The 26,136-nt window shown below is 44.3% G+C and overlaps 1 protein-coding gene and 1 long non-coding RNA gene across 4 annotated transcripts in view; both read left to right on the top strand.

Annotated features, from left to right (window-relative positions):
- The first annotated feature begins 262 nt into the window (after nucleotides 1–262).
- Nucleotides 263–6,074, top strand: LOC140657819 (uncharacterized). Its single transcript, XR_012044506.1, has 4 exons — nucleotides 263–389; nucleotides 842–1,000; nucleotides 5,414–5,508; nucleotides 5,592–6,074. It is a non-coding gene; the product is annotated as an uncharacterized lncRNA (long non-coding RNA).
- A 6,578-nt stretch (nucleotides 6,075–12,652) lies between these two features.
- Nucleotides 12,653–26,136, top strand: part of BMPR2 (bone morphogenetic protein receptor type 2) — a 111,279-nt gene continuing 97,795 nt past the window's right edge. For all 3 annotated transcript variants that reach the window (XM_072875507.1, XM_072875506.1, XM_072875508.1), the window contains exon 1: nucleotides 12,653–13,902. In XM_072875507.1, the coding sequence (XP_072731608.1) occupies nucleotides 13,827–13,902 (76 nt within the window). In that variant the 5' untranslated portion in view covers nucleotides 12,653–13,826. The remainder of the gene's footprint in view (nucleotides 13,903–26,136) is intronic.

Below are 26,136 nucleotides of genomic sequence, written 5' to 3'. Positions count from 1 at the left end.
TGAGAGATGCTTTTGAATGCTGCGGTTTCATCTGATATGATTTCATAAAGCTAACATTTAAAGGTCAGATGATGCAATACGCTACCTTCAGACGTTGCATACGCAAGCCCAGCCCACTGTTGAGACAAAAGTGGTTTAAAGCCCCATCTATCCATCCATCTGATCCATCTGTTTGCCTTTTGCCAGCTGGCATGAAAGGTTCTTTTATCTGAAACTATTTCCAGCTATTTCTTCTTTCAGAAACTGTGAAGTGTTTACATGACTTGAAAGAGCTATTTCCAGCATTTTTGGCTGGGGAGCATTCTAGCTTCAGGTTTTACGACAGGTATTTGAGCACGTTCCCTTGCTTTTGGAAGGGCTACTACAGCACGTCATCTTTCATAGGAAGGGTATGTTTCCTGCTCAAAATATTCATCATTTTCTCATGTCACTTTTGATAACTCTTTAGAAATTGCAGGTTGGCAGCGTATTACTTATGGCAAGCCAAGCCCAAAGCACAAGCAGGGAAGGCTCATGTGCTCAATAGGTCTCGCACCAGAATGGGGAAAGGTGCCGGGAATTGAGCAGCGTCTCGGTGCAGCTGCGGGGCAGTTCCTCTGCCGGCAGCAGCCGCATCTCGCTGGGGCCTGGGATTTGCAGATGCTCCATTTGAAACTGCACAGAGGCTTCCAGGTGTGAAGCCTAGAGCTGCTGCTGGGCTTAGTAACGCCCGGGGAATGGGATGAATCTCCCACTGTGAGAGAGAGGATCCTTATGCTGTTCTTGTGTGCCTGCCACTAGGAGACTGGTTGTTTTTAGTCCAGATCAGTTATCCTGAAAAGATGTTTTTGTTTCTGTTCAGCCCAGACATTCCAAAGAACACCGCAGCTCTGCAAAAAAAAGGAAGGGGGTCGGCAGTGATGATTACTACACTTCTTTATGGCACTACCCAACTACTGTGCCTTCAGTTTTTCAGGAGTAGCTTTCATATGTCTCAGTGGAAGGAACTGCGATACGGATGGTATGTTACTTGTTTCAGGGAGCTTTGACTAATGTGTGCTTCCCTTCATGCCTAACCGCCCGATGTTCCCACTTCCCTGAATAGCAGCCACATAAGGGAGCAAATCCTGAAAATTGTTCTGTGCCTCACGGTTACGCTGTACAGACAGACAGCGGCATAAAGCGGAGAACTTCAGCTACCTCCTGGAGAAGCGTCTGATGCGAAGTCGAGGCTGTTGCCGGCTGTGTAGTAATCAGCTAGCTTAAAAAGAAAATCTGGTTTGTTTTTGGTTTGGTTTTTTTTTCTTCTTTTTTTAAGATGTAGCAATTTGTGGCCAAATCACAGGGTCTCGAGGGAGCATGCTGGCTGAAAAAATGATTTCAGAATTTGGCCTAACATAACTTTAAGATAAAAGCTTTTACGTAATCGCTAATTCACAGTCGCAGTTACTTTGGCTTCTCTCATTATCATTCTTAAGTTATTTTTTTCATGCTGGGAGTTGGATTTTCCTGGCACTGCATCTGTTTTCAGCAATGTATACACCACAACTGCTGACAACTAGGAGTCGGATCCCATGTTCCTCGACCCTGGCTGTAGCTTGTTTTTTCTGGCACCGCTTTAAAGCCTCCCATCTGCACTTGTCTCCTGATGACCAGCGGCGGTCCTTCAGCTGCGTGAGAAACGCCCGATGTTATCCTGTTGCTCTCGCACTCCTCCGGATCCATTTCTCGGGCTGGGCTGTGAGCACGGTCCTGCGCCGGCTGCGCGGCCCTCGCCTGTTCCTAGATAGAGCCTTATCGGGGCCGGCCGTGGCGGCACTCCAGTCCCCTTCCAGCCCTCCCCTGTGCTTACTGGAAAGCCCGTTAGCTTTGTGCATTTTAGCGTGGCAGAAACGGTGCTCTGCTGCTTCTCTGGCTTTTCAATCCTCTTTGCTCTTCCGTCAAATACTCCCCTCTCCCCCGACCTCTGTTCCAGCTAGGATCTGTAGCAGGTCACCTCTGAACCCTTCAGCTGCTGAGAGCTTTGTGTCTGTCTCTGCCTGCCTCTCACCTCCACCGACCGGGCTATTCTTTCCCAAGCCTGGTGCTGGGACGTGCGTATCTCCAAGGTCGCCCCATATCCAGCTTACTCACGAGATGCTGCTGTTCCTTTTAGCGGCATTTTGAATGAGTACAGCTGTCTTATGCTTGGATTCCTCCCGGCTTGGCTTACCAAGAGTATGACTTTTTAAGGGATGTGTGCTGTTTGGTAACAAGCAGGTGTCCTTGCTCAGTTGGGAGGCTGGCTATTTCTCTGAGCTTACTCTATAGTTTAATGTGCGCACGGTGTGCTTGGCAGATTAACAGTATGTTCATTCCTCTCCCACTGCTTGTCTGGGTTTGTTTGTTTTGGTTATTCCTGTTATATTCAGTTTCGTTTGTTATTTTGGTTTTGTTTTCCAGGCCTCTTTCCTTTCCTTACTTTTGTTAAGCTTAAAGGAATCCCTTTTTGAGCTTTCTTGGTATTTGGGGAGAAAACTACTATTACTGTTGAGTGTTTCGTGCCTCACCAGACAGGGCATGCAGGAGCTTGCGCGTGCATATTCCTTCCCTGTCCTCGTTCAGGTGTCAACTTCCTTTCATCTTCCTACATCTCCCAGCACGTGTTGAAGCTTTTCCTGGCGCTCGGGGTTTCCATTACCTCCCTACCGCAGCTGACACGATGTAGCAGTCTTCGGCCATCCCACTTTCTGCTGTCACCCACCAGCCGCCACCAGGACAGCAAATTACCCCAGACTGGGAAATTACTGGGAGTTACTCCCTCCTGGAGCCCTGCTCCCACCGGCAGCCGCACTGGTGGTTGGGCACGTACTCCTCCCTCGGTCAGGAGAGCAGGAGCGTCCCAGCCTGGCTACGTTTTGTGGAAAGCCATTTTTCAGCTGATTTCCTTTCCTGCCTGCCGGTGCCCCACTGGTTTCCATGGTATTCGTGGTTGTGTAGGGGTGGCAATTTCAGCATTCTGGCAGCCTTCCAGGCTGCCTCTCTATAAAACCCTGTACAGTTTCAAGCGGATATATATTTTTCTTATTTTTCCTTCATCCCACAGAGCTGCTGTGTGCTTTTAAGCAGTTAATCTATTCCATCCTTCACTTATCTCACAGGCACAGTGTGAGGTTGTGCCCGTTCTTGCTGGCAAGTTGCTTTGAGATCCTCTGATGAATGGTTTGCCGTAAATGCAAAGAATTACCGTAGCCATGCAATCGCTCTGATTTCCAGGGGACGGTACAGAGCATCCTACTGAAACAATAACAGAAAGTCCCAAAGACAAGCTGATTCTTGGAGCTGAACTCACATGGGATGGCATCCCCATTCACTTCCATCCTATCGTGTAAGGGCTCCTTCCATGTTTTCATCCACGCTCTGAGAGCTGCTGTGCCCTGGCAGGAGGTTGGTGGCCGCTGCAGCACCGCTGGTGGATGTGTGCTCCCAGCCCAGCTACACGTCTGTAATGGCAGTGCAGAAAAACATCAGAAAAATCTTTCTTGCTACGGACGAGGCCTAATTCCTGTCAATCCTCTGTTTTGTTTTGTTTAAAAAACAAAACCAAAACAAACCAGGGCTTTGCTCTAAGCAACAGTTGGAGTGAGCAGAGCACACATCTGGTCTGAGCTTCACGCAGGCTTTCATAATAGTCTCTAGCCATAATAGTCTCATTTTCTGGAAGCGAGTCATTGCCGCTCTTTGGGCTGAATGAACTCTGATCAAGCTTGGACCTCTACATGTCACGGTGAAAAAACACCTCGTGTCTGAGCTGCGGGAGGCTGGAGGAGTTGAAGAGAAGGGGTGCTATGTTTGGATACGCACAGAGCGGCCTCTGTTTCATTTAATTTGGGAAGGGTGATTAAATGGTGACCTTCTCAGCTAAAGACGGCATGTCTGTGATCTGTGGCTTCGGCTGTTTTGGGCTCTGTTTCATCCGAGGGTAGGATACATTTGGCAACACAGGCTAATACCAGATTGAAGGCCCCCGTTGTGGAGATGGGTTTAATGGCCCCGAGCTGAAGGAAGATGCTCTTTGGTGTGCTAAAGGGAAAGGGGCTGCGAACTGCAACATGTATTAACTATTTGTATCTGTAGAAACCACAGGAGGAGATAATACAGTAGTTACAGCTGCCCCTGCAATTATTTGTGCACGTTTGGCTCTCAAACCTACTGCCCAGCTGGCTGGAGGTCACTGCAAGCGCTGATAAGTATTTGCCAAACGCCAAGAAGAAGACAGGACAAGGTCAGAAGCTCTTCTGGTAGCAAGGCTAGCAGTTTAGCAAACACTGCTATCTCCCGAATTGGGGTGAGAGATTTCATCAACAAAACACGCAGGGGAGGTCTGAAAGCTAGCGGAGGGCAGGAGAAAATCTGCTTTACGGCTTTTGGCTAAGCTGAGCAAAACATGGGCCTTGCCGCTTCCTTCTGAGCAGACGATTATCTGCTGGCCTGCCCCAGGGACCTGCTCCTCCGGGCAGGCACAGAGAAACTTTTGAGCCTTTTCCAGTTGCATCTGAGCGCAGCACTGTCGGCGCAGCCGGCCACGGGAGCCTGCTGTCCCCCACAAAATGTCGCTGTCACCCCCCTGTCCCGTCCCTGTGTCTGTATCTGTTGGGGCTGGGCCAAAGCAGCACGGCGGCTGCGGGATGGAGAGAAGTGAAGCCCAGCTCTGGCTCTGCAACAGTTGCAGGTGCCTGCACTTGGTTATCCAAATTCGGGGACATTTGAAGTGGGGCTTCATGATCGGCAGCCCTTTGCTCAGCTCTGCCCGTGTCCTGCCCGGCAGCTCCGGCCTAGCACGGCTCTGTTTGGGATGCGGCCAAACGGCTGGCAGGGCTTGCAGGTGCTCGTGTCTTCTGCATGCTGGGGTGGCCGAGGGGAGCACGTCCCCTGCGTGCCCGCACCTCGTCCAGGGCCCACACGCACGGATGCGGCCCTGGGTGGGAAGCTGAAGGAGAGCCGAGGGCAAGTCTGGAAATGGCCTTTGGAGGCCTGGTTCTCATTTGTGAGTCAAAGTTTTTTAGACCTTTGCAACTTCAAATGATAGCAGACAGCGTGGGGTGAAGGGAGCGACTGTGCCCTCAGCGCTGGCTGCATGCCCGAGCAACTCTGGGCTGGTGCCGGTGGCTGGAGTTGGTGGTCTGGCCTGTATCCCTTCAACAAGGGGATTCCTGATGGAAGTTTTGGGGAAGCAGTTAGTTGAGTTTATTTTTTCAAATTGATCCATGAGAGGCAAGCAGGCCGTACAGAGATACTGACTCATTTCTGGATCTGAAGGAACATTCCTCACAGATAAAAATAAGTTTCAAAATTGTCAGGGAACAGATGTCATGTTACAGGCAGAAGCATAAGGGATAGAAATCTCCTGTTTGGTGTAGTAAAAGGTAATAATTTTACTTTTATCTTTCTCCAGGTGACGTTCCTGGAGCTGGCTGCACGCAGGAGAGGAACGCTGAGCAGGTACACTCAGAGCAGCAGCCTCCCCTGGAAGCCATGGCTCCGAGAGAGGTCAGCCCCCTGCCATCGTGCTTGCGGTGGCAAGAAGCCCTGAGTTTAAAAATGCTTCCGTTCTAACTCTCTGTTTCCACTAGTTTTTGCCTTTGTAAGAGAAGACAAAACCTGAAGAAGCTCCGTTGTTGGGCTCATATTTGATATATCCTTTCTCATTGCAAAGCGGAACTGTTGTAAGAAGCCTGAGCAAAAGCTGTTCCCTCGACGCTGCTGCTGACTCCTTGAAAAGGAAATAAGAAGAGACCAAGGAGCCAGGTAACAGCAGAGGCCGAGGGCTGCACTGCAGCTGCTGAAAGACACGGAGAGAAGGGGACGTGTACCCTGTTACACCAAATGACTGCCCAAACCAGCAGCCTCAGAAGAGAACCACAGCTGCAAAGGAGCTGCCGAAGAAAGGATGAAAAAAGGTAGGGGACAAATGCGACGCTGGCTGTGCCGCCGTCTCCACCAGCCATCCAGGCTTGGCAGACACCAAGGAATATGTTGGAGCCATTCAAGGGGTATGATGTGTCCTCCAGGGAGCGGAGTAACACCAAGGCTTCGCACCTCCAATGCCTGGTATCATCCAGGGGCAAATGGTGCCACCACTGCCACCGCTCAGGACGTTTGGGGAGTGGTTACGTGCACGGCTAGTTTGCCATTAAAATATGTCATTTAAAATAACAAGTAACAACTGTGTTTTGTAGATACCACTTCTCTCATTTAGATGAACGTCTGACGCTTGTCAAGCTGGCATGGAGTTCAAGGCTGGCCAGCAATGAGCACGCACACAGGCTGCTTTCTCCAGACATCTGCTGTAGCAAATTGAGTGCAGGTCTACCAAGGCTTTATCAGAGGGTTTCATTTTGTTCTCAAAGGGCATTTTTATTAGCTTTCTGCTAGAAGTATTGTGCTGATTAGAGAAGCATTTTAGGTCTAATCATCTACGAGAAATTAAAGAACGAAAAGGTGGCTTTTGCAAACCGACCTGGCTTGCACTGCCAAATAGCTTGTGTAGGGAGTGATTAAAAAAACCCAAACAACAACAGTAAAAAAAACCCACCCCAAAACCAGAAGGAAAAAGGAAGGTAACAGTAGGAGGAGAGTGTGTTGGAGATGCCACGAGTGCTGTTCCCAGCCGCCTGTCGTGAGTGTGAGAAGGCTCAGGCAGCTCTCAGGAACGAAACCCTGCAGGTCTGTGGCGATGACATACCCCTCTGCTACGGACTAGAAGATGATTCCGACACAACTCATTACATCTCTATTTCTGACTAAGTCCATTGTTGGATGTAATGAATAAGTGATGTTTTGAACTGATAAAACACCCTGCAGCAAATTTCCCATTTTATGTGGTGATGAACAAGCCAAGAGATTCAGGCAAGCTGTAAAGGGCCTTTAACATATGACTTCAGGCTTAGTTCAAAGTGGGAGGCGCTTCTCAGAGCTAGCTTGAAAGTTTCTCTCACCTCCACCCCCAAAATGGAGATAAAGTTTCCGCAGACTAAGCAGTGTTATCTCTAAAACAAGACAGCAACTGCTATGAACATTGTTGGTAGTTCATTATCATAGGGAAATATCATGTATTATGAAATGTAAAAATGTCTATTAACTATTTCACTGCTAATCCTTTTAGATACAAAATATTCCCTTTGTGTGTTTATCCCACAACATGCACCTTCCTCTTCCTTCTCCTGGAGTACCGAAGGCTTATCTGTCCCACACCCACCTCCTTCCTTTTCCAGGTTTGACCCTCACATCTTTGATCATGCAACTATGGGTTCCCCATAGGAAACCACTCGCTATACCAAAACCGGGGAATGCGAGAACAACATAAAAGAAGTTTAATATCAAAATAAATCTTTCCAGGGACTGCCACGAAAGTAGTGCAATTAATTTTTGCATTAAATTAATTAAAAGTCTTCCATCAAAAGGTAAACAAAGCTGCCACAAAATTTCTTTTCCAATATAGGATGATGATGTCAAAGACTGTCGTGACTTCGTTGCAGAGTGTGGTTCATCTTGCAGCAGATTATACAGCAACGTGGTAGAGTTAGAAAAACCCAGGTCCGAAAACACTTATTAGCTCATACTCGCAAATGTTTATTTTTTTTCAAAGGCTCGAAAGTTGGTGCTCTTTTCTGTGCTTCCGAGACAAAGAAAAATGAAGTCATAACAGCCTTCAGACTGACTTTTATGAGTCCAAAGGCCAAAAGTAATGTCTGGCACAGATTATTTAACTGGACTAAAGGGGAAACAAATTCTCTCTGAGGCAGGGATTTCGATCTACCGTTTCCTTGAGGCTGTTGGTAGAACTGTGAGCGTGAGAGCCTGCTCTGGTATGTGATACCACAGGAGGTTTTTCCAGCCTCGCATCTTGGCAGGGCAGACCGATCGTCGTGGATAGTGCCTTTCCTGCCTGTCAGAGAGAACAGAAAGGAACTGACTTTCCTCCACAAAGGACTTTTCCAGGGCTTCAGTCGCAGCTTGATGTCTCTCTGTCTCTCTTCTGTGGAATCTGTTTTTCCAAGATGAAGCCGAGCCCTGGAAAAGGAGCAGAAACTGACAATAATTCAGACAAGGTGAAAGTGATGCTGGTAGGTTGCGGGAAGGCTCTGAAGGGCAGGGTGCCTTTCCCTATTCCCAAGGAAACATGTCCATGCTGAAGAAAGGTACTTCTGCTTGCTTATAAAGTGGCTTATAAAGTCCCTGGAGGAGTCACCATTTTTCTTTCTGCATATCATGTGCCCACTTCCTTGTAACTATGGTCTTCCCACAGCCACCCTCACTATCCTGACCTCTTAACTCCAAGGGGACTTACGGGCGTGCGTTAATGCCTCTGTGTGACACCCTGGATTTGACGCTGATGGGAAAATCTATATAAAAGAAGTAACTGAATACTTCCGAGGGTAACGACGTCTGCGTGTGATTACTTGTTTGGCTGCATTGGCTGAAGCGTTAGCTGCTAACTCAGCAGACTGTAAGTAGACAGTATTGTCTTTTCAGTTCGTTCTGGCTGCAATTCAGGATGTTAATAATAATCTAGAGGGCTATATAAGGCTTGGATCCTAGCTATCAGAAACCAACTCTCTCTCCATGTACTGTTACAGGAGGCGAGATTGGGGAGATGATCTTGCTGACAGGTCCCTAATTTAGCAATGAGTGGCAGTCATTCGTGGTGGAGACCTGTACCAAATCCATTATTTATTAAGCTATTTATTACTTAGGATCCAGAATGGGGGTGTTTATTTGTAGGAAAGTCTGTGAACATCTTGATTGCTGTTTTTTTAACATATGTTTATGCATCAGAGTCAATGCTATGGGGATGCTTTGTTTTCAAATTAGGAACAAAATATCCCCGCAAAGCTAAACATCAGGTCATGTTATTATTCTCTTTCCCCAACACTTACGACAGCACTGAGAGAACACTCTGGCCAAAGCCGATGGGCAGCCAAATATAATTTATGGCTTGTTTTAAACCGATTTGTTGACTTCATGAAAGGCCCTGTCAAAAAGAACAGTCCCCCGAGTCCTAACAATGATAACAGTTACATTGCATCAGCGCTGAAAAACTCTTGGATAACAGTGAACCTATCCTGAGAAATCTTTTTAAAGTGCCTGAAAACTGCACTTTCTAAAAAGAAATAGGGCTCAAGCTATTGTTTGGTAGTTCATTTTCTTCATGCTTTGTTCATTTAATTTTCCACTGATTTTTCGTGCTTCTAAGAGAGTATTCCCTAGTTTTCCATATTCCAGGTAATTAAAAATAAACAGGTGTTGTTTAAAGGAGATGCTGCTAACAAGGACATGTTTAATTTCACTTATGTACAGTGTTGAATTTGCAAGCGCTGTAACACGTTTGCGTCTGCATTGGTATGACTGACAGCAGGAAACATCGGAGATGCGGATCAGCCTTATTTCTCATCTCAGTGCCTCACTTAAGCATGGGGGCAGCCCCAGCATGCTGCATGCAGCTGTGTCGTTCAAAGCTCCCTTGCCCAAGGGCAAGACGCATGGGCCCTGCCGTGGACTTGGCGCACATCAGACTGACATCTCAGGGAGCCTGCAGCCACCATACCCCGGCTCCTCTGCTGCTGTCCTCCTTGCCCCCTGCCCCATCACTGCCCTCCAGGTGCAGCCTTGCCCCTGCCTGACTGCGAGAACAGCGAACACGGTTGCAAAAGAGCATCTACTTCGTAAGGTCTTTTCTCCTGATTCTAGTTTTTAACAGTCTTGTCTCTGTTAAGTTCAATACTGTTGTTTCATTGGGTGAAGTTCTTCCTGGTGGAAATACAGTGCTTCGGTCAGAATATTTTCTTTTAAATCTTGGTAAGTTTTACAGGTTTTCTTTTGTCTCCCCCTTACCCTTACCTGAAACCTCACCACGGATTTACTGTGCTGCAGCTCTGCAAGTTTTCAGTATCCTGAGTATTTTTCTGTGGGTCTTACTTGACATTGCTGAATATTAGGCTAGCAAAATCCTAGCTTACAGATAAAACAATATCACAGAAAGAATTATAAATATGTTCTTGTCCAAGCACATAACAATGAGTGAGTCTGAGTGTGACAGTTTAGATCTCTGGTTTCCTCCCACCATCGTGGGAAAAGGAAGCTGCTTCTGTGCTTAGACAGCAGCGATTACTTCCTACATCTGTGTGGTGAAGCGGGGGTCAGACCCTCCTTGGCCCTGCCAGCTCCAGAGAAACAGGGGTGCAGCGGCTCCAGCTCTGCAGCCCGGCATCGGAGCACGGCCAGGGGCCCTTCGCAGTCGCACTGGGCTAGGAGGGACCTGGCCCTTGAGGAGAAGGTCTTTTTGCAAAATTCAAAATAGGGTAGGGAAGGAGGAGAAAGTCTTGCAAACTGCTGGGATTGCAAGTCTGGGAGATTAGTCCAAGGACCTGATATAAGCTCAGGCAAAGCAGATCCACGGCCCCATGGCCTTCACAAGGGTGTTTTCTTGATCAGGATCTGGGTTTTTGTGAAACTGAAATGATCGTATTAAAAATGGCATGTCTTGTTCCTTCTTTCTAGGAAAACACAGAACAAAAATCCAATCCATTTTGTGGAGAGAAAAAAAGAAAAGTAAGTATTTTAAGGCAGAATATCTTGTTTGTACAATTTCTTGTGGAGAAGAACTCCCAGTATTAATTAATGAGCCAAAACTAGAACCATTAAAACAAGCGAGACTTCTGTCATTTACTTCAGGCTGAGCAGGTTTTGATACACGTCATAAACAATTACAGTAATTTTCTTTTACCATCTAAACAGTGAAAGTGCCGTGCAACCCACACAGTTAGGTTCTTGTTTTCTGTGAACAAAGTAGATCTCGCTTCTTTTCTTGGTAGGTACAGCTGGGCAGAAGGTATGTTGCATAGTTCTGTGTCTTTGCTGAAGCAGAAAAGAGCGCTGGATTTTGGGCCCACAAAAAATACTCAGTGTTGGGGTTTTTTTCCCCTCTCTTGGAAGTAAAACTGTTCTGTTTGTTGTTGGTTTTTTTTGGTTTTTGTTCTTTTGCTTCTAAAGGTTATTTCTTGACAGTTCACATTCCACAAATAACAGGAAGGATACTGTGGTTAACATGTGGTTGCAGTTCTGGAAAGTGGCAATACAAATTACAATCCGGGATTCTATATTTTATTGTCTCTCACCAATATCCATGTTACATCTGCATAGACTGGAAGTAAAGATACTGTAACAAACTTTTAAAACATTTTTATAACTATCAGCCACATAAACTCAGCTTGACCCTAGGAATGTCAAACTATGTCTCTGGCTGAAGCATCACAATGATAAAAATCCTATTAGAATTTATTTAATAATTATCTTGATGATGCAAGAATTGGATTACATCTGTGTCTCCTGTTACAGCTTGTGAAGAGGAATGCAGAAGCCTTTTATTATCATTAAAATCGTAACTCTGATTTGCAACTACACCATTTTATGTAGTAGCATTTAATAGTTTGAGGTGTGGAACTGGATTTTTGAATTTGTATTCCTTGTATCCCATTCCTGAAACTGGTGTAGGAACTTAGGCACAGGGAAGCATTTCCCATAATCGACCCTTTGGAGAAGCCTGGATATGAAGGGGCGTTCTGCATGCAGGATGTTTTTAAGAACCTTTTTCTACGCTACACCCAGTAAAACTTGTTTGAAAGAGCCTTGCTAGGCCAGAACATCAAACGCTACATTCCAGTCACAGTTCTCCCGTCAGCCGCTGGCCTCAATTATCTCTTTGGTCCTGTGCAATATAGCAAAGGTTAAAGCATACAAACAGCTCAGTGGGTTGACTTTATCTTTGTTTTGAAATCGTAAAACCTCTTTAATTTAAGAGGCAGCTAATGGTTTTGCTTGGGAGAGTCAGGTGGCTGGAGCCCTGTGAGCTGGGTGGACTTGCCTGGGAAGCTCCTGCAAGGCCGGGGTGCTTCACTAAGGGAGAGAGGAGCAGGCAGTAGTGCCAGGGCTTGTAGTGGAGCACAACAGGGGCGTGGAGTAGAGCACAAGGCAGAAGCTGCGGGGTTTTCGGAAGGAAGGCCATGGAGTTCAAAGCTGATGCAATCTCAGAGCCTGCAAGCGGTTTTTTATTCTTAAGCGCGGTTTTGCGATTCTTGCGCTCACGCTTCCCTGCTGATGGGCGCTCAGACGTTTTTCCCGCAGGCTGCCCGGGGGTGGCCCCCTGCCGCCCCCGGCTTTCCCGAGAAGGGCTGTCGGGAGCCTTCACCCGTGCCAGGCGGGGCGAGGCCCGGGCCTAGTTCACGCGGCCACCCCTTCCCACCAGCGCTCCTACTCCTGACGGTGCCCTTTGCCTTACGGGCGCACCCGGAGGCCCGGCCGAGACCGGGGGGGAGGGGGGGAGGAAGGGGAGCCCGGCCGGCCACCGCCCCCGCCGGCCGCCCCCTCCGACAACATGGCGGGGGAGGCCGCCCCAACGCCCCCGCCCGCGCGCGGGGCGCCGCCCCGCCTTCTGCCGAGCGGGCCCTTCTCTGCCTACCTGGAGGCCCACCTCTATGGTCAGGGGCGCGGCGGGGAGGGGGCGGGGCGGGGCGGCGCCCGGCCCCGCCACTGACGGCGGGCGCGGGGCGTGGCCCGGCCGGCGGGGGGCGTGGCGCGGCGCGGCGGGCCGGGCGCCCAGGCTGGCGGTTGGAGCGACTCCCCTTTGTGTCTGGAGCCGGGAGAGCCGTTGGTGCCGTTGGGGCGGGCGGGCGGGAGGGGGCGCGAGCCGCGGCGGGGGACCTCCGGCCCTCGGCTCCCGCCCGCAGCCGGCGGCGGGCACGGGAAGGAGGCGGAGCGGCGCGGAGCTGCCCCTCGCCGGCGAGCCCGGCGCGGGGGGAAGGCGCTGGCAGCGCGGAGGGGCTGAGCCGTTCCCCGGGCGGGCTGCGCCTCGGTCGGCCCCCGGCGGCGAGCGGAGACCTGAGGGAGGAGGCCGGGCCGGGCCGGGGGCTTGCCCCGCGCTGTGGAAACTCAGGGAGGGAGGCGGAGGAGGGGGAGCGCCTACCCCCGGCGCGGGGAAGGGCCTCCGCCGCGCTCTCGCCCGCGGAGGGGAGCCGGGTGCCGTCGCAGCTGGAGCCGCCGAGGAGGGGCCTCGCCTCCCGCCGCCCCGCGCTCCGGGCCCCACCTTTGTCGGGGTGGCCGGGGGTGGCGTCGCTTCTGTGGTGGGGGGCGGGGGCCGGGGGTGCGCGGTGGAGCCCGCCCGGCGGGGGAGACAGATGGGCCGAGATGCAGCCGCAGCCCTCGCCGTGAGAGCAGAGGGGGTCGCGCCTCGCCGCGGAGGGACTGAGGGGATCGCCGCCGCCTTCCCGGGCGCGTGAGGCAGCGAGGAGGGGCGGCGAGAAGACAGAGACCTTTAACGGGATGGGACGCGGCTCTGCCGTCAGCCCTTAGAGCTTGTTATCCGTGCCCCGGTCAGCCTACGGAGGCTGCTCTGACTGACATTGCTGTAGACGCGGGCTCGCGTCTGGATATGTTTCCTTCTCCACTGGGCTGTTTCTTCGATATCGTGAAGCTGCGTAGGAAATAAGCTTGGTTCCCAGCTCAGTCGGGAGCGTGCCGCCGGTCCTCGGCGGGGGGAGATGCCTCGGGGCTGGGAAGCAGAAGCAGGCGCTTCCCCAGTGTCCGCGGAGCGGTGCCGGCTCCCGAGACATGAAGGCAGGCGGGTGTAATGGAGTAAGAGCGAAGACGGCTCCTCTCATCTGCCATTTGCCCTTCCAGACGGGATTGTAAACCGAGAGAGTTGAGGAAGGCTGTGCGAAAGAAGGAGGAAATTCCTCTCGTCGGGTTTCGGCCCCCCCCCCCCCTTTTTTTTTTCTTTCCTCCTTCTGCCTCGATCCTTGGCTTCCCCAGGTATGACTGCCTCACTGCAGCACCTTGTGCTGGTGCTCTTGCTCTCCAGTGCCACCCTGCTGCTCAGCACTGCGGCTGGTAAGTAGCCAGTGGGTGTAACGAACTAGCCATTTTGGCAGAGGGAAGGGGGGTGGGGTCCGCTGGTATTTGGGCACATCTGTGTCTCCTTAAAAAGTGGTGTGCATCTATTTCAGCGGCGAAGCCTGATAAAGTTTTGAAATCCCGATAGGTTATGCGTCTCGGAGAATAAAATCTGCTTTATTGTGTAAATGAACTCGACCTGCACTAAAGATGTATGCTTTGCCTAGATCTGCTTCTCTTGTCTAATAACTTATTTCAGTTTTGGAAAAATACATAATCTTTTTGTTTTGCATACCTCGCCCTTTGTAAGGTAATGCAGGAATTTTTAATATATATTTTAATCGTCAGCAGAGCTGTGCCTGTTTTGCTGTGGGATCTTTGGGCACAGCCATTTTTAATTTTATCAGCATCGGTGCTTTTAGGGGCCTTAAACATGTTCTGCAGTTTTATGACAGACTTACTGTAATGTATATTTTTTTTTCTTGGAGGAGAGATCTGAAGCAAAAATTTAGCTATTTCTATTGTCACTTGTGATTACAGAACAGTAACACCAAACACTGTTGAGGAATGCTGAAAGATCTTGAAGAGCACTCTTTTTTTTTTTTTTTTTTTTTTTTTTTAACAAGAAGTTGGAAGCATATGTGCTAAGAGTATCCTTATTCATATTTTTGGATACTCTAGACCTATCTTTAATTTTGCTCAGAAGCTCAGTGTCAGATATGTAGGATGTTTGGCCGTGATATTGGAAGAGAGATGTGTATTGGTCTGACATCCTTTGGTTTTCTGTCCTGGTGACAGCTTAGTGTGTTGGAGCCTTCTGAGTGTTAGGCAGCCCAGCTTTGTTAGGCACTAATAGCAATTCTTCTTGCTGTATGCATTTTCCAGCAGTTTTGGAAGATTCGTAGGACTTTGTCTTTTTACTAATCGGGATCCAATTTGCAGTGCTTGCCTTTTTTAGTGTTATTTTGTAATCTGATGTGTGTAATTCATAAATGAATCCTTGTAAGAAAATTGCTGTATCTTGCTGAGATGACCCAACAAGCTGATGGTAGTTTCCTTATTACATTTCAGTGAGGTCTTAAACTTGAATTATTTGTCAAAGTTGAAGATACTTGATGTCATTATTAAGAAAATCCTGTAAATTATACAATGTGTAGGCAGTTTCTTCATCACTTTGGATAGTCCCTGATTTTCTCACTTCTGCTTTTTAAGAGGTCTCTTTCAGGAAGATATTCGAATGAAAAGATTGATGTTGTCTATATCATCCTGACCTTTGACTGCCATTATTTTAGACTGATGTCTGCAGCGTCTCTCTGTGGTAGTTTCTGAGGAGTGTTTTTTTTTTCTTCTTTTTTTTTCTGGAAGAAGGGACTTCTGAAGGTCAAAAGTCTTGGTATTAAAGCACATATGAATCAAGAATGCCCAGCATCTCAATTTTTCTTTCAAATATAATTTTTAAAAAGTGTAGGCTTTTTTTCCCCTTTGTGAAAACTTAAGTGAGTTGGTAATTTCTCTCCCCTGATGAGGGAGAAGGGTTACTGAAGGAGCGAGCACAGATTTGAACCAGGCCAAGGGCTGGGCAGGTGCTGTACGAGCCCATTTGCACGGTTTTGCCAATTCACCTCAATCCAGCATTCCCAGTATTTCAGTTCTGGCTTTGCTTTGTTAAAAGGGTATTAACGATGCCAGCTTGTTTGGTTGTTTTGTGAATAGGAACCTATTTTCCCATCGTGATTTATTTCTTGATTGTGAAATTTTAACAATCCATATTTTAAAAAACCTTGGTCATAATCCTCTGTAAAAGTAATTACAGGGCTGATTTGAGCTTTAGTTAAAGTAACTAACGGTTGATTTTAAGTTTACACTGCATTTCAGAAAAAAAATGTCTATACATGGGGAAGCTACAACTAATGTGTAATTCTGCCCTTTTATGTTCATGAAAGAGCCAACACTCTTTCTTCTCTTCCCCTCCCCCAAAGTATGAACTGTATGCTCCCATCAGAGTGAAAATGCTGCCTTTGTAGCTTTGAAAACCCCTATTAATTCTTACTTCTGATTAGTGAATGGATACTATATCTCAGCAGTGTATAGAATTGAGTGTTTATAAATGCAAAATCATGATATCAGAGGGAAGGTATTTTCATAACAGGTTTGTAAGTTTCTGTCTGGAGGAGACTATCTGGACCTCCTTGGGGAGAGCTCCACAAAGACCTGGGCTTAGTATGGACAGGAAGGGAAAGATGTAAAGATGCATAAAGAAGACAACAAAAAAAATTCTTACAGTGGGGCTGTAGATGACAGTTTCACTCATAATCTGGAATATGAATGAAGAAAGAAGGTGGTTCTTCTTTCACCTTTGTAATTGAAGATATAATAAAGAACTAGCTCTAGATTCAGAATTATTTGCTGATTATTAGGGGGAAAATATTACTGGCTTCCTCCATAAAATCCAGATCTTAACAGGTATCTGGTAACTCTGTATTTAAATCATGTATTAGCCCTTGTAAAGAGAAATGCTATAGTAAGGACATTTTACTGATACTAGTCTTGGGTAAAAGTTTGAGGGGTTTAAAAAGTTATATTGGAAAAAAAAGTTTGTGCCACTCTGTTCATTATTTCTCAAATGACTTGAAATACTTCTTTCTAAATCTTTTGTGTAGAACTATGAGACATATTGATATGCCCTTATATCTTAGAGGATTTGGATGTGTTAATCGTGAGGGTTGTTCCTAAAGAGGTGGTTGGTGAACCTTTGAGCTGTTCCCCAATATTGCTAAAGAATTTTGTTTGGGTGTTCATATGGGCTTGATATTAAAGATACAATCTTTCCTTGTTTCACTTGCCTTCTCTGATATGCAATACTAAACCACTTTTCCTTCTTTATACATATCCAGGGTAGACAGCATTCCTTTGTCTAATGTGTAAATTATTTGCGGAAAGTATAAAGTGAAAATTAAAGCAAACAGAATATCCTTTTATCTCTGGGAATCTTTCCATAAGTCTGTATCTATGTGGTTCAACAGGGCTGCAAAATTTTCAGTGTGAATGGAATTGGATAGAGATTGAAGTATTTTTTTTTAATGATCATTTTAATTATTAATTAAAATGACTGAACTGAGGCATCTTTATCCAATTCTGTCTTGCCGGTTAAAGTTACTTTAGTGTCTCAACATAATTTGTTTGAAATATGAATTGTGTGACGTGAGGAAAAGCCTCCTTTGGCTGTTCAACTCGGTTCTTCTAATTCAGTGTTTTGAATTAGTAACTGACTCTGTGTCTTGCATATTAAATAGTTTTTTTTAAACCTATCTGCACCCCAATTTTACTTCTTTACTAGAGCTATACCCATTGTTTATGGCTCATTCAGATGTGATCTAAAAATTAAATTTATTTTTCTGTTTGACTTGGGAGCTGTTGCAGAAATACTAGCTTAGCAGATGGAAACAGACTGTTTGCTTGAGGGGCACAACTTGATGGTATGCTTGATGGATAACCACACGTACAAGTGCAGCCTGTACACCAGACTAGGGCTTCATTAACTGTCTAGTTGTGTAAAGAAACAGCTTAGCTGTGAAAGCACTGGATTCTGCACAAAGCCATTCACGCAGCTGAGAAGAGCCTTTTTTCCATTAGGTAAATTAGCCTGTATGAACCTCTGTAATATTTCAGCTAAGCTGCTTCCAGTTTCCAAGCAAACTTCAGTACTTCTGTACTGTACTGTGTGGTGAAGGCATAGCCTGTGAGGAAATGGAAGCTGCGCTCATCTGATGGCCGAGGAGCCCAAATTTCAAGCCCTGAGACATTACACAGATACTTCGCTTCAGTATGAATGGTTTTACCCTCAAAGGAACCATGTGTAAAAGGTTGGCTAAATTGTCTGCCTATCCTTCTCTGATGAAGGAAGGCAAACCTCACTTCAGCTTGGACAAAGAGGGAAACACAACTGTATTTCTTATTATTATGGTGAACTTTATACATAGTGGTTGTTTTGATGATACCTCTCTAGCATGTATTATGAACTTCTCTAAAAAATAATTTCTTGACTATTAGATCGTTGTCCCCCCTGCCTTTTTATATTCCATTAAATATTTTTCAGTAGTCTGTATAGTCAGTGGCATTTTTTTCCTTGGCAGATACTAACTTCCTCTGCCTTTCTCACCAGAGGGACGAGAAAGTTGGTATGTTAGGCTCTTCAGAAATGTTTTATTCCCAACAACAAAGTGCATGGCTTACTGTCACTGGAGCTATATTGTGTTTGGACTCAGTCTGGCTGTGCCATGAACATGTGCTGCCATTTTCTGAGCAGAATCTAACTTTCCGAGCCAGGGCTGTGTGTAAGTGGTTAGCTTACTGTGTTCGGTTACAGTGGTTAGCTTACTGTGTCTGTGCATAGCTTACAGGCAGTTTTAAGTATTAATTTTATTAAGCTTGTAGACTTAGTGGAACTGCTCACTGCTTGAATTTGAATTTAAAAATAAGTGAAATAGAAGAACTGTTTTCCAAAGCACCAACATTTCAGTACTCAGACTGATTTTCTGTGGGGGTTTTTTTGGTTTTGTTTGGTTGGTTGTTTTTTTGTGTTTTTTTTTTTCCTTTCTCTGAAACATAAGTTCACAGAAGTGTAAGGCTGGAAGGGTTTCCTCCATGGTCTGGTTGCATAAGTACAGATAATAATGTTTGTCTACCATCTCTCAAATCTCCAGTGAAGAGGGATTTCACAGCCTGTCTAGGTAGTCTGTCCTGTTACTGTTAATTATAATGTTTTTCATAATGCAACAGTAGTAGTTTTTTTCCCCTTCTATTCTAGTGCAAGATTGTTTAAGCTATGCCTTAATTAGTATGTGGCACTCCATCTGAACGTGTAGCGTGGAGTACGCACACAGACAATTGTTAGGGAACATCAGTCTCGGTAAGTTCATATGTTGAAGCCTAGTGTCTCAAACTTAGCTACAGTAATTTGTGATGGGAAGCTTGAGTTGACCGTCAGTGTTTTAAAATGAAATTTTTGCAATTTTAAAAAACTGGTTTTGAAAACTTATACTCTTTCTAAAATTTTGATTTCTGATGGTGCCCTCCTGACTCGAGGGGTCTGTTAATTGCAGAGCTGGGAGCTGGGCCGAGCAGCAGGAGTGGAGTCTGATAGGAGAGGTCAGTCTGGGTGTGTGACCAAGAGGAGGAAAGACTAGCAGGACAGGAGAGATTTGAAAGCATGAAGGATTCAATCTGGTTTGCAGTGGGATGAGAACCAAGGTGTATTAGACAGCCAGACAGAGATGGTGTCTTACATTTGTCAGACTTGTTTGGAGAATGAGTGCCTGCAGTTGTGTGGTGGAATTAAGTTTTTGTGCTGGGGGAGAGAAAGAAAGTGTAGTTGTAGGTAGCAGTTTTGAAGATTTCTCTCATATGAGAGTGAATGAGAGACCTAGTCATTTAGATAATGCCTTTGCCCTCCACCCTTCACTCAGTCTCATAAGTTTGGAAACCACAAGGTTTTTGGGTGGTGATGGCATTTTATTCCAGGTCATTGGGGTGTGTCAGTTTTGTCAATTGCCTTCTTGGGTTTGCATCAAATCACATTTTTTGTTTTGAACTCTACAGGTGTCTACCTTCTGCACCTCTCAGTACTTTGTATTTTCTCTTTTGTTTCTTATTTCTGTTGAGAGAGGGAGGGAAAAACAGGCACTATGGACACAGAAGACTGTCATTGCCATCTGCAAACCCTTCCATCTCTACCATTAACTTCTGAATCTGCTGGCCAGTTTCAACCATATGTGAAAGATGCTAGAAGTCTCAAGAGATTAATTTGCTACTGTTTTCATGAAAATTAGGAACTGAGTAGACGAGACAATTCCAAGGTAGAGGTTTCCCAAGGAGAAAGGGGAGCAGAACTCAGCCCATGTAATTTTCTTTGCTTAAAACTGGCTGCCCAGTCAGTGCAGGGATGCTGGCAAGCGTGTTGGCGCATACATCGTGCTGGACTACGCACAGTGTATTTTGTCTTCTGTTCACTTGGCGTGCCTTAGGAGATCTGGGGGAGAATTGGGGATCCCTTTTATGGGAGGGGTGGGAGTTGGGTAAGAAGTGTGGGAGAAAGGACATGTTTATAGGCAATTAGTCCGCAGCTTGTGGAACAACTTGTGTTTCTGAGACAATGTAGTAGGCAATTTTTTTAACTAAACTTCCAGAACAATGCCCAAATCACTTTACTGAATGGCTGTCATCCAGTTATGACTTCACAGTGTGTATGAGTAACTTGCAGTTTATGGTATGCATTGTTTTTCACACTTTCAGAACTGGATTTGACTATCCTGTGTATACACATAGCTTTAGTTCAGATATCCCACACATTAAACTTCCTTATGATCATTTTTAATGGTACTGTAACTTATGCTTTTCCTGTGGCCCCTTTGAATGTTTTTGTTACGTATTATACTTGCTTAAACCTGTGAAGTGCATGAAAAATAGTTTTATTATTTGTGTTAAGCAGGAGTAATGGAAAGGCATGTACTGTCATCTTCTGGGTTGGAGTCAATGGGAGACAATGACACAGCTAGTGGTATAGTGAACCTCTGAGCTGCTGTACTGACTGTTACCAGCAAGTGGGCTAGGTAATGCTAGCAGTGGTGCACAGCAGCTCTTACTGTTACGTTTAGCCAAAAGCTGATACTACATTTATGCTCCTTATTCTACTATATGTACTTCTTCTATTTTGAGTTGTAAGCAGGATGGGTGTAAGAAAATATGGGTAAGAGGCACTTTTTTTTTTAGTGAGATGACTGAAAGTATAGTCGTAGGTCATGTATGTTAATTGGGCTCCTTAATTTATACATTAGAGAATGCAGCACTTAATTAATATCAAAGTATCGGGCGTTGGCAGTGTCATCTCCCAAGCTTATCGTTCTTGGAGTGAAGTACATTTCCCTCCGCGTAAGTCACAAAGGTCATGTTCACCTGGTGTGAGAAGCTTTAATGTAGTTCAGTGACAAGAATGACTGACTAAACATGCTCTACTGCTCTTGCTTTTGCCTTACCAGACTTACTCAGTTTGGCTTGGTTTCTTGGTTTTAAAAATAAAAGATTTTATTTCTGTAACCAAAGCAGCGTGGATACAGATACTTGGAATAAAACTTCTAGACCATCCATATTAGGGAACTTTAATTAGGTTTTCCAAGAATTTAAGCTAATCTACAATCTTTGCTATTCTGAAATTTGTTAGACTTGACAAACATATATCAGGAAAAATAATGGGTCGTGTTACTGTTCACGCTATTTTCTATAGTAATGATAGTATTAAATAAATATCTTTCAGGTGTATATTTAGTTGTCCACTGCTAAAAAACGTTTGCTTTTGTTAGTGATGGGGTGGTTCTGTTGCAGTTAGTTTGTGGCTGAACCTACTTGAAAATTAATCCTTCCTTCTGATGCTATCCTTCGGAGAGAAGTCAGTAAAGCTGATTTAGTTGGAGGGCTTTGTGTCCCTATACATTCTAAGTTGCAAAAATCTTGGTGTGGACATACTATACACTGTAGATATGTGCTATATGCTATGAACTTTGCCAGTCCTTTTATTTGTTTAAAAGGTAAACCCTATACATTCTTTTTCTATATTTATTTGCAGACAAGGGACCTTCTTAGCCAAAGATTAGGTTTTTTTATGATTACTGGTTCTTAAATATAAATTTTCATTATACGTAGCTGTCTGAGATATGAATGATAAGTAGAGCCACTACAGTAAGCTGAGAAAAACTAAGATTGTAGTAGGAAAATTGTAGCACCTATCTTTTTAGTTACACTGTGGCACTGCCATGTGTATGCAAAGCAGGCACTTAGCCCAAGAACAATCTTGCTGTATTAAAATAATTTCAGTTGCAGTCAGGGAAGGATAAAAGGAACCCTGTAATGAAGTTCATCTGGATGCCACCACGGTGTTGGTTTCTTATGTTTGCATGTTTAAAGTTCTTTTTCTTTATTTCGAGCTGTAATGGCCCGGGCCAGGGAGCTGGAGCCGGAGCAGCTGCCATGATTGAAATAGCCACACAGGCCTGGGCTCTGCCAGCTGTAACAGGAGACGAGCGCTGGGTCAGGGCACACACTCCTGTGTTGCAGGGCTTGCTGCTGGTATTTGAGTAGGACTCGGCTGAGAAGTGGAGGAACTTGGTCCAGCATTCTGTGCCATTCTTACTGTGCTTTGCACCCTGGGATGAATGACTCCGTGAATTTAAATGAGTGAAAAAAAGATGTGGAAACAGTTTATTTCCGCTTAAATTAGGGTAAATAATTTCTCATGCCCACTACAGCAGTGTTTGAATCTCTCTGTAAACTTTTTATATAGAACATATGCAAATCCCCAGTTCTAGTGTGTGTTGCATAGATACAGTGAAGATGACTTGTAATTTATATATATATGTGTGTGTGTCTGTGTGTATATATCCCTATGTACTCAGTATGTTACCAAAATTTGAGCATACCAATCTGCTTCACTGCTAAAACCTAATATTTTAATATTAGCAGATTAGCTGTTTGCTTGGTGTTCTTAATTTCCAAAAAGTCCTTATAAACAGCTTATTTTGTGTGACTGGTAAACTTTACACTTATTAATTACATCCAGATTCTACCAGGACCTGTTAAATAATTTCTCTTTTAGTTATACTAAGATGAATCTGGCCTAATTAAATTTTAGTTAAATTTAGTATGTAGTAGTTAATGCTGTTGCGGCAGAACACAATTATTTGGCCATAGTTGTTTAACATTGTTTTAGCTAAGAATTTAAAATCTAGTAAATATTTTTTTCCTGAATTTTTCAGTACAAACTTAGAAATATCTTAAATGGCAAATAGAGAGACTTTCCTTGCTTTTATTGTTTCCTGTCAGAGAAGTAGTACCATTAATGAAGCTGTCAGCAAATTTAGCTTCCCTTATTTTAAGAAGTAGTAGAATAGAATGTTTGTGTGCAAAACAAATAAAACCCTAATTATTATTTTACTAATCTGTATGCAGATTATATAAGGCTACTTAAAATTGAAGATGTGGCCTTTAGGCACAGGAATACGCAGTCCAAATATTATACAACATACTAAATGAATTTAAAAAATGGAGAGAAGGTGTGTAAAATAAGGAAGACTAGTGATACAGGAATAATACAGTAACTCAAACAACTTCATGGTTTTACTTTGAGAATGCAAGAATATTTTCTTCTCCCTTTTCCATGTTCAGGGAAAAAAAAAACAGCAGTGAGGTCCTAAGACGCTTGAATAATAAGTAGTGCCATAATATATGAGACTGGCAAGCATATTCTGAGCAGAAGTCACTTCACTGAGGAAATCTAGAGGTGTTTAAGAGGGAATGCAGTAAAAGGGATGTTGAATTGGGTCCTGCTGAGGAATGGAAGAGTTAAACGTGAAAGCAACTGTTCAGATGTAGTACTTTGAAGCAGTCAGCAAAACAAAGTCCTTCATCTTGAAGAAGTGGAGGTCTGCAAAAGGAGGCAGATAACTGTCAAAGTGATATAATGGACAACGACTTGATTTTCTCTGGTTGTGGAAGGGTGGGAGAAGAGTTAGTAACAAAAGAGCTGAGCTGAGAACATAGCAAGGCATGCAGAGGAATAAAGAATGGGCTTTTAACATGGTGTAAACAAAACTGTGGACGGAGTTGGTGATCCAATAACGAGGGAAGAAGATAGGCGGAAAAGTCAAAAAGCTCCACAGTTAATTAAGATTCTCATTAAAAATTGGGGGAGCAAATGGGAAGAATGGTGAACTGTGTGTAGCACATAGGGCAATGTGTGTTACCTTCTTACTCCTTCTGTATGTCCTGTTACGAAAAGAAGCTTGCACTAGTGGAGTGAGAAAGCATCTGGAATTGCCAGTAAATCCAGAATACGGCCCCCAGAATTGTGTCTGAACTGCACTGTGCATAGCTAGCACCCATCAAAATAGCAGCAACAGGTTTTTGTTTGAACTGCTGGGAGTGTAAAGAAACAGATGAAAACTAAAATTTTAACTTTTAAAAAAACATTTTTATGTGGCAAAGAATGCAAAACTTTACTGAGCATATTTTTATACAAAGAACCTGAATAATCCACAATTGTACTAACTGAAATGAGAATTTGCGTAGAACCTCAATCCTTTTTATGACTTTACCCCCTTGCATTTGGTTAGGATTAATCTTCCATAAAACTGTTGTTAAATATTTGTGAAAATCAGTGCAGTGTCTTAGGTAATGCTCAATTTAAGTGATTGAACGGCTATGGAGTTTTAAAATAGTACCTATATTTTAATGTTGCTTTACTACTAACAAGAAGAGATATGGCTCCTCTTTGGTGGCAGGTTTCATGTATTTGTTGTGCATATGGTGTCTTTCCTGCCAAACTCAAATCTTAAAATGTAGTTAAATCCATAGTTTTCAGACACCAGGATTCAACGTATATTTAACGACGCTGTTATATGTCACTTCCAATCTTCCTGCAATATGTTCATGTATATAATGCAAAATAAAAGCCAAGCAAAAGATGTCAACAGCCTTTAGCCAGGCTTCTAATTGAAGTTAATCGAGATAATTCTAAATACTGAACTTCTTACTGTATCAGCTAACTTGTCTTCTGTATCTGATTTCTGAGGGGAAAATGAAAATTTATGTGAATGTTCTGTATTTAAATAGAAATTTAAATAAGTCACTTTTCCCTTTCTGTGCTGAAGTGATGCCAGTTATGAGCCTCTCAATGTTGCTTTCTTCACATATTTTTGTGTTCATGCTATAAGCTTAAAACCAGAATCACTTTGGGACAAAGAAGTTCGGTATAGTTATATTCTATTTTCAAATGCTTATTACACAAGATCCTGGTGTAATCCCACTGGCCTTTTTAGTATCCCAGTGTTCTGAATACTTTATTCATTTATACGAATTTACAGTTAGTTCTTTTAACTTGACACAGATTTTGGAGATCAAGCATTTTAGTGAGACTATCAGGAAACACTGAGAAGTAAGCCTATTGCAATATCCTTGCATCTCCAGATAAAACTAGATATCCTGGCTGGATGTTTACCAGTGTTATTACAGGACAAGGTGTTTGTGTCTTGGTTCTTTTCCTAGATTTGCCCACCCTTCTCCGCCCTTGGTTTTGTTATTCTTTTTAGGATGGTTAGAATAAACATGTAATGAATTTACCTTTATGTTACTGACATGTGCTTTCAACATATAATTGCAACTAAATAGTTTCAAATAATCTAGGAATGCCACATACAAACAGTTATTACTTTTAGCTGAAATATATAGTAACAAATGAGTATGACATATGCGATGGAATCTGATAGTAAATTCCTTTGTGGCAATTACATAAAGCAGTTTGTTTCAGTGCTTAATTGGTAACACCGGGGCTTGCTTCACTTCCATGAGGTGTGGGAATCTGAGGTGCAGAGGTAACTGCATTCCATCAAGTTTCAGTCTAGACAGGCACGAGAGCATCATTCATCCTGTACAAAACAAGGAAGGCTAATCACCTTCTTAAAAGTGACCTTGCAGCTAAAGAATGTGCTGTGGTGGGCACACGGAAAGGCAAGTCAAGAGCTCAGTGCTATCACCAGCAATACTATTCCTAGAGTTAAGGATCTTGACATGAAAGGATGCTATCTGGATTGCAGAATATTGGTTTCTTCTCATTTCATGGGAGTGGTGGTTTTTGGAAGAAATGGTTTAATGAAGTGCTGTGCAGTTAATTATATTTGATTGAAGGAAAAACTTGTTATCTAGTTCAGGTGGGAGGAAGTTTGAAGTACACTTTTATATAAAAAAGTATTAGGAAGCACTATTAGAGACTCATCTCCCTCCTTTAATGGAAGAGTAGTAGAGTGAGCTTTGACTTTTTCAAACAAGGTTTCCAATGAAAGGGCTTTTTTTTTTTTTTTCTTTGAGGGGATGTGTCTACTTCTAAGGCATATCAAAATGCAAAGTTAAAGTGTGATGTAGCACAAGCTGAGTACAGTTTAATTAGTTCTGCTGGATTTGTTAGCTTGATTTCTATGTAGACGCTACCAGAATCAGCTGGGGAGGACTGCTGAGGGGGAAAATGGTGGAGCTATTGAGGAAAATGTGGAAAGGTATTTTCAAGTTTTCTTGGTGATGTGAGGACAAACAGTGAGTAGCAGATGCCCCTGATAGCATAAGAGACACAAACATTGAGATACACCTTGACAGCTTGAGGATAAATGTTAAGAACTCATGAACAAAGAGATG

This window comes from Ciconia boyciana, chromosome 10 (assembly GCF_034638445.1).
Source record: "Ciconia boyciana chromosome 10, ASM3463844v1, whole genome shotgun sequence".
In the NCBI taxonomy this organism is placed as follows: domain Eukaryota; kingdom Metazoa; phylum Chordata; class Aves; order Ciconiiformes; family Ciconiidae; genus Ciconia; species Ciconia boyciana.
This window is presented reverse-complemented; position numbering and strand designations above follow the sequence as displayed.